At 33.0% G+C, this 13,029-nt stretch overlaps 1 protein-coding gene across 7 annotated transcripts in view; it reads right to left on the reverse strand.

The window, feature by feature from the left end:
- Positions 1–13,029, reverse strand: part of Syx1A (Syntaxin 1A) — an 89,429-nt gene that overhangs the window by 72,143 nt on the left and 4,257 nt on the right. For all 7 annotated transcript variants that reach the window (XM_088183086.1, XM_088183088.1, XM_088183089.1 and 4 more), the window contains exon 2: positions 3,872–3,961. In XM_088183086.1, coding sequence (XP_088039212.1) covers positions 3,872–3,961 — 90 coding nt within the window. The remainder of the gene's footprint in view (positions 1–3,871; positions 3,962–13,029) is intronic.

The raw sequence follows: 13,029 nt of genomic DNA on the forward strand, positions 1-13,029 counted from the left end.
TATCGAGCAAATGTCGCTTTCTAAAGGCGTATATCTATTACGCTGCTGTCGCCAAGAAACGAGTAAGTCTATTGGTTGGATGGTCATTGCATAATTGTGATTGGTCAGCAAGCTTTGCATCCCTGGATACTTAAGCCTGGACTCCGATGAGGAGAGAGCAGTCACGAGTAGACGCCCACCGCCCGCGGATAACATACTGTCATGGGCGTTCACACCCCGAGAGGGACTCCTACATACGAGCACTACCGTAGCAGAGGGATCATCATCCGCTATACTGTCGCTGTACACGCCACCTACAATACATTTGAGTACCTCCCGCGGACGTCATCCCTGCGCCAGCTTCTCCACCACCGCTTATGGAAAACATTTCGCCATTTATCGTTTGTCGCAATTGTAATATAACTTAATAAAACTAACTAGATTCCACTAAGCATCTCACTGGCTACGAAGTCACACCTCCTAGGGTTCTCAAACCTTAAATTATATAATTATACTTATATAATTTAGTCAAAGAATTTATTGAGAATGAGTGTGAGAGAAACAGCAATTAATATCGATATCGATTATATAGATGCTACCGTTACATTTTATAAAATTATATACACCTAAATATTATAAGAACCAAAACGAAAATTGTAACGATGAACGTCGAAGTAACATTTTAAGAGGGTGTAAATATTAATATAATGATTAATATTTACACCCTCTTAAAATGTTACTTCGACGTTCATCGTTACAATTTTCATTTTTGTTTTTATAATATTTAGGTTTATATATTTTTTTGAAATGTAACGATAGTATGTATTATTTTAATAAGCATTTAGTTATTTGTATAGTAAAATATATAAAAATAGCTATCAATGGAATTTAACGATATGAAGAAAAAGAAGAAAGAGGCTATAAGTAATTTGCATTACATCCAAACGAAGGAAGGTATTAAAATGACCCAATCCTAATATTGCGTGGGGACAAAAAGAATATCGCTTTTTAGGATGTTTATGGAGTCCAAAAACGGCTACTTAGAATGCCTTCATTCTATGGTCCAAAAAATCCAAAATGGAAGATAGAAGAACGTAGTCGAATAAGGGATGTTTTCTACTTTCCGTCCGCTCAGGCTTAATAAATATATATGCAATAAGAAACGACTGATAATTTAAATTTTAAAGAGATATAAAATTAATGTTATTCTTTAATACTATCTATCTAAGATTCTCATTTGACAGTATAAATTAGGTCCTAATTAAAATGAGCATAAAACAAAAAATAAAGATAAACGGGTTAAAAATAATAATGACAATTAACTAGCAAAGAGGTTGTTCTTCCTGTAAATTAAAAAATCTAACAACGTATACAAATGTAATTAGTGCAGAACAAAAAGTCTATGCCAGCAATAAGCATACTTTTCCGTACATGTATGCAGTATATCTCAAAAAACTTATTTTGTAATGGCAACACATTAAATGGTCAGAATTTAAATCAACTTTAGGTCAAAATAAAAGTTATATATATTATTAACAAAAAATATTATTAAATTAAAAATAGCATACGGTCAAAATAAAAATATATGATTATCATGTGAATTAAAAAAAAATTATAACCTTTATAAATGAACAATAAATTATTTATTTTAGAAATATATTACAAAATATTTTTCTCGCACCTAAACTGCTGGGACAAGCTAATTGTGAGAAAACGAGAGTTGATCAGAACTTGAACACCTATGAATAACTGTCAACGAATCCGAATACTAATTGTATGTAAAACGCGAAAATATTCAGGACGACGAACGAAGCGGGAATAATGACAGTGCGGCGCTGAGAGCACGTGATGACGTCTGACAATGTTACGAGCCCAAGCAAACAAGTTGGACTTTAAACACCTTGATAATGATAATTATTTGCTGACATGCGAATGACAAATCGACCAGTTGTACTAATCTTCAGCGTTACAGCAATAGCAACACTATAGGTAACATTATTGTCAATTGAAAAAAATAATTCTGAACATCTGTCAAAATAATTCTTACCGTTTAATATGAATTACGACTAATTTATATAAATTCTGACCAACTTATTACTCTCTACGCAAAAAATAGTTTTGTTTGGAGACAACTTCATTTGAATAACGTATGATATAAAATTGATACTAATTTTAAATTAGAGCAAAAAGTGATTTTTATATTTAACTGATAATTTGAACCTGATCTTGTAGATATGCAACGAATGCTTGAATATATAATCATTTTTTTAATTAAACCATTAAATTCACATTTAAAAGAAGTAGTGATAAAAAAAATTAATTTCTCGGTTAAAACAATTATTCATTTACTAACCGCAGAAAATTGAATCCGAATATTCATGAAGTATTCTGCAACAACCTCCTTGAAATCGGACTTGACTGCAACTACATGAAAAATGATACCAGCGCCACAATGGCGCGGCGCTATTTCGTCATTTTTAGGATTTTCATTTCACAAGTCCATAATTTCGGGGATAACAACCACCGCATATAACGAACGTTTGTCCTCCCACACGCCCATGACACATGGGCGTTTTATCACATAATGCATCGATGACGCAACCTCCCGCGAGACGAATGACGTCACGCAGCAAATACAATCATATTTACATACACACATGCAGATATTCCATATGGAACTTTGTGCAATCGAATTTCAGCAAATCCCGCTGACGCAGAATGCAATCCCTAGAATAATTTTACGCTCGGCGAATTTCGACGCGAGAGCCGGCTATGAATTCAATAACTTCGCGAGTTCTGAGTTACCATTACGGAAATACGAACTAGTTCTTTTCAGCGGCGCTGATGTAAAGAAAGCTGTTGCTGACATGCAGCGTACCAAAAGATAATTTCTGACTGTTAATAACTTTAAATTATTTAATACCCAATAGGCATATTTCAGTTGGAGTTGGTTTTCTTATTATAATATTTATAATAAAAAAAACTGTCATTCTATGCGTATGTATGTACGTCCAGAAAGGTAAAGAAAACGGGTAAGTCAAGCCACTGAATCGTGAATAAGTACGGCCTTCTTTGTAAAGGACCTCGACCGTTTTCCCTAATGTCATAAATCGGGGAGTAAGGGTACTGAAAAGAAGAGCGAAGTGTTATAAAACAGATTTTTACACGCTATTGCGGTTAATATAAGGACCCTTAAAAAAATCGGAAATTATTTTATTTTTATAGATACAAATAAGAAAATTTGAAACATTCTCGCTAGGCGGCTTTGTTTTTTAAATGTGTGCGAATTAAAAAGTAGTACATATAAAAAAAAGTAAGCCGTTTGAAGCTATTCTAAATAAGAGAACAAAAACATCACGGTCATAATATAAGCTGAGGTGGCGCAATTAGTTCGCCAACGTAGCGCCAGATATCTTGATGTCCCGTTTTTCAATTGTTTTGTTCATTAAAGCCCAACCCGCCTTTATATCTACCAGTAGATCGTGTTTTTATTGTATTTTATATTGTATTGTAGTCTAGCTTTGCGAGCTATTATAAAGTTAAATTGTGCATGCCTGTTATGAATTAGTTGGAAAAAGTAAAATGTGGGTCACGCAATGATTTTTCCCCTTCGTATAAAACGAAAATTTTATTTTCCATGTAAACGCAGGTAAAATGCATGAGTACAATTTAATTATTACCTCCCTATACAACCCTATTTTAAATCTCAAAACATTGGTATTAACCCATGTTATAATTGTATTATATTTAATATGAAATAATGGTCCTACGTAGTCAGATATGTTACTCGTCCATTTACAGGCGCTGGTAATGTTAGATTTTAATTCGATCAAGTTCTGTCATTATTGGGTCCCTCTTATATATATATATAATATATTAAAACTATACTTGCCTCACTGAAGAATTCGTCCATGAAGCCGTCACGTCCTTCGACGTTGACGGCGACATCGTCGGGCCCGACGTCATCTTCATCGCTCTGCGCCTGTTGACGAAAAATAAAATTGATCAATCATACATAATAAAAACCGATTATTTTTTCACTACGCATGCAACACTATAACGAGCTCGCGCACGCCAAGGATAAAAGTTTACAGCCGGCGACGAAGCAACCGGTGAAAGCGCGATCGTATAACGGTCCGAGAAAGACGGGTCTTTTCTCTGGTGACCGAAAATCGTTAGCGCCAGCCTATCTCACAGTAGGGTAGGTTCTGAGAGGACAGAACGTACACGTACCCGTGAATGTACGTACGTGCACACACGGTCGAGCATTTTGCATGCCACATTAACGCTCCACAATCGTATCTACGCTCCGTCCTCCCGTTTTACCATTGTGCTAAAGAGGAGGAAATTTGGACACTTTTAAACTAATGTTGTGAGAATTTATAACTTTGAGCCGTTTCGCACATACTACTTTTGAGATATTTAAATATGATATGATATTTAAATGAATATAAGTTGGCACAAAAAATTGCTTCATAGTCCGCCAATCAAAGGGGTCATTATCAGATCGTATCATCGTCATAGATTTGCTATTGGTATCAATGGAAGCCGGTTCAACTCAAGGACTATCATTAAAAAATACAATACCACCGCATATGATTGAGTTTTAATTTATTTCACAATTCTAAAATTAAATTATTTTAGAATAGTGTTAATTTGTATATTTCATTATTTCGGTATAGTATATACTATTAACGGATTTGTTTATTTAGTAGTGAATCGTCCGTTGAATAATTAACGTTGAAAAGTCTCACACAGATATAGTTGAACACCTTGCGTAATTATCTAGGTTGATAATATACGTTTGTTCGAAAGACAAAAAAAGTGCAAGAAGGATAAAACAATAGAGGGAAATAATACCCTTTAATCTCAATCAATCGTCACATGCGGGGGTTTTAAATAGTTATGATACATTCGAAAGATATTTTTAAAGCATTGATAAAAATAAATAAAGGATCTCTCACAAATATCTAAAATATTAAGGATTACCTCTCCAACTTAAAATAAATATTTCTCTTCATATTTTTTGAAGTGAATCGATAAAATTTGCAGTATTTTTAAATATTTATTTTATAACAAATAACTAATGTTATTGTCAGATTTCATAGATATTTTTATGATAGTCATTGTTTGCCACCGCGTATGGAATACGGGTTTTTATCGGTAGTAGCGTATTACGTTCGTTCGTAGGAATAGGCGGTTAGACACCCAGAAAAAGGCAAACAAATAAGCCAGCATTTTGGCAACATAAATATTTTACATACAATTCACCTTTCTCTTCTTTATCGCACTCTTGATGACAAATGAGCATGGAATCCACGAGTCGCATATTTTTCTAACAACAAAAACCTTTAATGTTAATGCTACTACAAATAAATAATTGTGTTTAAGTTCTATATGTTATATACAACTATTTAAGATTTCAAAAATAAGCTGCTTTCAACAAATTGGTATTCTCTTATTTCAATTCTATAAGAGACAGCGATGAACACATGTCACGAAAATCCGTAAGCATGAACGTAATGAGCAGATTAACAAGTTAAGCATTTAATCTATATACACCCATACCTCGCTATACGGCCGCTCTTTATACGGCCTTTTGCTATAACGGCCCTCTTCAATTAAGGCACGTTTTCGATTAACGGCCTAAAATGTTTCGCTATAACGGCAAAAAAACTTTTTTTCGACGTCGATTTTTTAAAAAATTAGAAAAATTATTTAATTTGCATAATTTTAAAATGAAAGGTGAAGCAGCTAGCGCCGATGAGGCCGCATCTAAGGAATATCCCAACATTTTGAAGGGAATTATTGAAAGAGGTGGTCATAAACCTGAACAAGTGTTTAACGTAGACGAAACAGGGCTTTATTGGAAGCGAATGCTTGATCGCACGTACATTTCAAAAACCGGAAAATCTGCGCCTGGTTATAAGGTGTCTAAAGAACGATTAACTTTGCTACTTGGTGCAAATGCCGCGGGTGATTTTAAGCTAAAACCACTTTTAATATATTTGTCCGAAAATCCAAGGCCTCTTAAAGGACTAAATAAAAATCAATTACCCGTCATATGGAGATCCAACAAGAAAGCTTGGATGACTAAAGCTACTTTAGAGGATTGGTTCAAAAATCACTTTTGCACAGAAGTGAAAAAATATTTGCGAGACAATAACTTAAGCAACAAGGCTTTGCTAATTTTGGATAATGCACCAGGGCATCCTACTGATTTATCCGAACTATCTGAAGATGTCATGATTGAGTACCTTCCGAAAAATACAACAGCTCTGATCCAACCAATGGATCAGGGTGCAATAGCCACTTTTAAGGCATATTACCTACGCCGAACTTTCCGACAACTTATAAGGGAAACCGAATGTAAATCTTAAATTAAAACATTTTGGAAAAACTACAACACCAAGGATGCTGTTGACAGCATCAGGGAATCATGGAAGGAATTAAAATAAACAACAATGAACCATGTTTGGAAAAAAAATGGCCAGAATGTGTAAAAAGTACTGATGCAGAAGTTAATTGCCTTCCTGAAATTAGGCAAAACATTTTGTATCTAGCACATGATCTCGGCTTTGAAGGTTTGAACGAACGTGATGTGCTTGATCTACTTGAAGCTGATAGGGAACCCCTTTCATATAAGGAACTCATTCAGTTGCAAGCAGAACCGGCATTTGATGAAGAGACACTGCCTGTTGTATTCAAACAGCTAACATCAAAAATATTGTCAAAAGCATTTTCCTATTTCGAACAAGGAATAAACATCTTCCTTGAAAACGTTCCTGACGTCGAACGTAGCGCTAAAGTTTCTCGAGGAATTAACTCAGCCATTAGCTGTTATTAATCACTGAAGAACGAAAGAGACAAAAAGGCAAAACAAACAACGTTGGACAATTTTTTTTAGCCAGTCCCATCCTTACCAGCGAAAAATGAGAACGACAGTGATCTGCAGGTTACCATTTCTTCACCGTCTTCAGATTAAAGCCATTTTAAAAAAATTATGTATGTATTCATACACATATTTTATGTAACATGAAGTTGTTTCATTTTTGTTTATGGATTATTGTTGGTTTTTGGAGTCTGTTATTATTCTATGTACAAATGTATGTACTTGTTATGTATGTATTTTTGATTTAAATGAAATAAAAAGATAAAATGCATTTTAAATGATAAACCATGTTACATATTTAACAAATTTGGAACCGATCCCATTGAATTTGTATGAATTTGTATTAGAATAATTGATTCGTTATACGGCTTTTCGCTTTGCGGCCAAGTTTCGTGGAACGTATCTAGGCCGTAAAGCGAGGTATGGGTGTACTTCATTTAAATAAGAAGCAATTTTACTAGGAATATCGCTGATCATATCAAAGATGAGCAATACATTAAATAACTGAATCACTCGATTCAAACTAAGGTTAAGTCATGCGTTTATAATTTTCATAAATGTGTTACATCACCGGCAATAATTGATTTTAACTTGAGACCTTGTAGTACAAGAAAATTAATATACTTTCTTGATACATACAATACAAATTCGCTAGATAAATAAAATAAATCGGCGTTCCAACGAATATACATATATATTAGTGCCAATTTGTTTTTATATCAACGAGATCAATAGCTGTAAGTATAAAAAAATCTCGACAAAAGAGAAATATATGTACAGTATTATGTAATGCCATGTTCTCATACGTATGTCTGCAATAAACTCAACGTCAAGATGAAGAGGAAAAAATGAGTTCTAACATGACCTAGTCGCTTTGATTGATGGCGGTTATCTCAAAAGACCACTGAAGGGTCGGGATCCGGTCAACAAAAATGGACCATCTCCCCAAAATACGCCGCTGAGATCCCGACTAACCGAGGATATTTTTTATCCCGTAGCAATCATAGACCGTTGTCGCTGTTTTCGTTCAGTATAAATTAAAACGCGTACTTGAAATGTATCCAAGAAGCCTACAGTTCGTGCGGGAAATTTGCATCAATTTATTATTTTGCGCCGAATTACCATAAGTGTCGTATATTTCATGTCGTTGAAAAATCAACGGATAGTATTTTCATATAAAATTTATAAATTAATAGCTAAACTACATTATTTATTAAAAAAAAACCATACCATATTTTGGTGATTTAAAAATACAATAGACCCCCCAATAACACGGTAAATTGGGGGACTAGAAAATACATTTTTTTGCAATACGTACGTACGAATCAGGCGTGTGTGATAAGATATCCTCCCTTTGGCTCGCTCACACATAAAGTAACGGGCATCCAAATAGCACGTCCCCAATTTACCGTGTTATTGGGGATTCTACTATACATTTTTTAAGAATTTTATAAATCTCAATCCGACCTCAACTCTCATTCGAAAATATATTATTCTTTATTATTATTACGCTATGCATTCTAGTCTTTTTTTTTCAGATTTAAAACTGCCTGTAATTTTGAGACTGAAATCAGTATCGATCTGCCCACTTGTAGCTAACGCAATTTATTCAAATACATATTATTCTTTCTGGAATCGTTCTACTGCTCAAACTAGTGGTTCGCTTTATGCAGAGCGACTTCAGATACTATTTCGTGGCGCATGCCATTATCGAATTTCGTAAACGTCCGAGGCATGCATGCAATATGCAAATGGACATCCACGCTTTTCCTATTACGAAAATGGATCCAGTGAACCATGTGTTTCTCAAACATGAAATATTAAAGTGGACATTTTAGTTCCCAGGTCCTGAATAGCATATCGGAACACTCGCATCCGATTGATTTTAATAATTTAATAACATAGCATAAAAGTGAAACATTAATTATATTTTCGCAGCAATTGCATTAAATAAAATGAATATATCGAAAGCCTCTTATATATCGAAACGGTTCATAGTATATACATTATTTTATATAAAAAATCACGATCAAACTAAGATTTATTTTTTCTTCATATAAAATAGTGCACGATCAAATAAATCTGAATATGTTTACATAAGTAAAAATTTTTTTTGTATAAATGTTTAAGACAGTTAAAATGAACGCAGCTTTAAGTATATTGCATCGAAAGTCAATTCCTTCCGATTTATTCTAAAAGTCGAATATTAGCCTGTGAGCTTTAAATATCACAAAAAGATTTATTTTAATTTTCTTGCCATTTGAATGAATCTAAATAATTATGCAGATATAAATATGTAAATAGATTTTTCCTTTCAGAGAAGTTTTGAAAAAATGTCATTAAATTGGAACATTATTTTCTTCTATATTTTATACAGGGAGGGTCATAAGTTTTTGCTCTATTTAAATCGCTTTTGAGTGGGAACCGCGCGAAGGAGGATCGCGTGGTTCCCGCTCAGATCCTTGGAAATTTAGTCGCAATGGATCGCTTCAAGGGGTAACAAAAAGCTCTGCGTATAATAGTTTTACAATAAACAACTATTCATATGTGATTGTTTGGCACCTGTTTTACGCTACCACAGTGTGAATCAATGTCCGAAAGTTAATTTAATTAAATCGTGACGAGAAGATATGGGCTTATCGACTCGCAAGCGTTCTGCTGTTATAAAATAGTAAATTTTGAGTCCTATCCACTTCAAAAATTCATCAATTCCCTTCCTTAATAAATAAATAGCATTATTAAGAACAATAAAGAACAATGTGAAATAAACACAAAGCGTCTACAATACATCGCTTTATTATAAATATATGCATTACTTTTCAGACTTATGGGCTACAAAAGTACATTTTAACTAGATATGACGAATAAATTCTCAATTAACTGGGCATGACGAGTTAACTCGTCGCGGACTTTCAATAACTTATCTATAGCGGGAAGGACAAAATATCATTAAACACTCGCATTAATCACACATTTTAAGCCACCATAAGATCGTCAAAAATCAGGTTATCGTGCCTGTTTTAATGAAGAATAGTCGTGTTTTTTGCTTGCGTATTTAATACTCTGACAATTTTTTTGGATTTCTATTACTACAAGATAAAAATTTAAATATTTTTTATTATTTATTTCTAAAAATGTCAAAACATCGACTCAGTAAAGATAACATTTGAGAAACTCTTACTGATGTTTGTGATTACGAAATCTGTCTACTTCGTAAATAATCTCGCACAAAATATTATCTTACATACATCAATAAGAAATATATTTGTCTAAATCTAAGAACCACTGATTTGGAATATACTTTTTGTAATTTGTATTTTATATTATTCATTTTTATTTTTCTACGTTTTTTTATATTTTTTTCTCTTTTGCTCTATTTTGGTATGACGATAAATTACCAATTGAAAACATTTTAAATGGATATGACGGCTTATTTCGTAAACATGATAATTGTAATGGACGTGACGAGAAATTCCGTCAATGCATAAAAAGACTCCATTACAGACCAGTCATTTTTATAGTCATCATTAGTGAATTCCCTTAAAAGGTTCGTAAAGACATTTTTCGTCGAAAATACTCAACCTAGTGTGTAGAATTGGGATGTTTTACTAATAAACTATGATGTTTAGTCAGTCGGTATGTTTACTTAGTATCTAGCTGGTGTTCACATTTACTAGCTGATTGTAGTAGTCTTCACTGATGTTAAAGCGTTAATCGTCCACATAATCATGACTATTACATTTTACAAATTTTAATAACTTTTTTCAAATGTTTATCTGATATTTTACTTATACGTCATCTTAATATATATATATATATATAAATATGTGTGTACGGCAGATATTTGCCAAAAAATAAATGTATTCTACATATGTATGTGTTAATTATTATTGAACATATCTAAAGCGTCTAATACATTATTTCTCATAAAGATTACTAATTCAATATTATTTTTATAATATTTTCTTCTTTTGTGTAAAACAGAGTTATAAATACATTGAATTCAAAAACATTTTTTATATTGATTAAAAGGACATTGGCTAGGTTAACTCAATTACGAGATAGTGAATGACAGGCGTTTTTTATCAATGAATCATACCATCATTTACGCACGCTTCGTCAGATGAATGTGAAAAAGCAACGATAAGATTAGACGAAAAAGCGAGAAAACGTGTCGGTATGTTGAATATATAATATAACGACAACGAGCAATCGTTGGTATATTATAATATGGATAAAACTGAAGAACGTGTAATATCTCGGAGCTGTCAGGGAACGACTTTATTCGAGATTACGCCATTGAGGTCCATAAAAAGTGCTATCTAATAACAGGTTTTGCATATGAGGTCATTGTTATTTCTAAAATAAAGATTCGAAAGACCAAACGGAAAATTCGGCGCCGATCGTTCTGAACGATCGAGCGTAAGGAAGCTGAACTACTCTTATACAAGAAAATTTAGCAGCATGAGAAGAAAAACGCTAACTACTATTATGCGAGTCGATAAGTGAACTACAACAATCTCACTTAAGTGCTCTAAGAATTCAAAATACCGTCGTCGATTTCAAGAGTTTTGAAAGTTTTCGATTAGGGTGGAAGGTCAAACCGGTAAACACCTTTGTTATTCATAGAGCCGCGTTTGAAATCTAGGTCAGGATTGATCGGAAACAATATTTGACCTATATATATTTAGCTACGTGCGTGGATTTACATACTCCTGTGTGAGTTAGAGATTAACATTGTAACATTCCTAAGCTAGGCAAGTTTAGTTGGGTACGTAATTGTGCTGGATTTTATCCAAATCTAGTTCCAAGGCATAAATATCCCAGTTTTACATTGATCGTTCACCTTAAGCACTCGGGCTGAAAGGAGCGCTGGGTCTAAATCGCTTCGTGAGTCAAAAGCGTATGCAAACGAGCCGAGGAACAAACGAGGAGATGATTGCGCTGGAAAGATCGAAAACTGCCTTCAGATCCGCAGATAGGTCACGTCTATGCCTAGGCCTAGGGAATTCGTGTCGCATTATCTAGTGTTATAAACTGTCGACTGTATCATAGAAAAGTAGTGTATGTATAAGTTGATTTATGATAGAATTTTTAAAAGAAAATTATTGAAAGCAATAAAAAAACGTTAGGCAAAATAAAAAATATTTAGAACTATAAGAACATGGAATATAACATTACGATTGAAGTTTAAAAGAGAGTAAGTAGAACCTATGTGTTTAAAGCTACTAAACGTATTATTTGAATTAATATTTAATGTATTATTTAAAATACCTTTAATTACACAACTTTCCAGTAGTATTGTTTTAATTGATCAAGAAAAAAAAGCCAAAAACTATACTAGTTATAAAAATATGTAAGGCAATTTCGTTTACAGTTTAATAAGTCAACTTTTAAAATTTATTTAAAAATGGAACTCAATAAAAATTTCATTAGAATATACGACTAAATTTCATTTATTTTTTTAACGAAAAGCTTTTCTGACGAAATGTAATACAATTACGAAAAAAATTGAAGCAAACACTTTTTTCTGAATTTATTTTCATCCAAATTTTTCAGGTTTTTCGGAATATCCCCGAGGAGACATCGGTGAAAAACTCGGTATGAAATTTCGATATATTACATTACTCTATAAAATGAAACATTGGTAAATAATATATTAGGATTATTCAACTTTAATCAATAATATAATTGAAATTTTGATTATTTTACCATTTATTTGAATACTCGATTTGATGAATTAGCGACGATAAATATTAATGTATTAGATGTAATTTCTCTAACTCTATCATTGTTCTTATTTAAAAGATGTACGAATATTATGCGATTTACTTTTTGTATCTGATTGTTTTCATGGGCAATATTTTCATTACTTAATCTACATACACTTTCATTTCAGTCAACGATCTCAAACATATAGATAATGAAACACTATTTTATCAAAAAGTACAATATAATACTGTTTATTATTTATTAGTATGTAAGACGCGAAGGTATTCAGAGCGACGAACGAAGCGGTAATAACGACAGAGCGGCGGCGGGGAGCACACTTGGTTTGTTATGTTGACATCTGACGATGTTGCACGCCCAACCGAACAAGTTGGCCCTAAAATACCCTGATAATGACCATGTATTATTGTGCTGACCTTATGTCAACA

The sequence above is a fragment of the Plectrocnemia conspersa genome, unplaced genomic scaffold (genome assembly GCF_051122295.1).
Source record: "Plectrocnemia conspersa isolate PC_06_02 unplaced genomic scaffold, ASM5112229v1 ptg000003l, whole genome shotgun sequence".
In the NCBI taxonomy this organism is placed as follows: Eukaryota; Metazoa; Arthropoda; class Insecta; order Trichoptera; family Polycentropodidae; genus Plectrocnemia; species Plectrocnemia conspersa.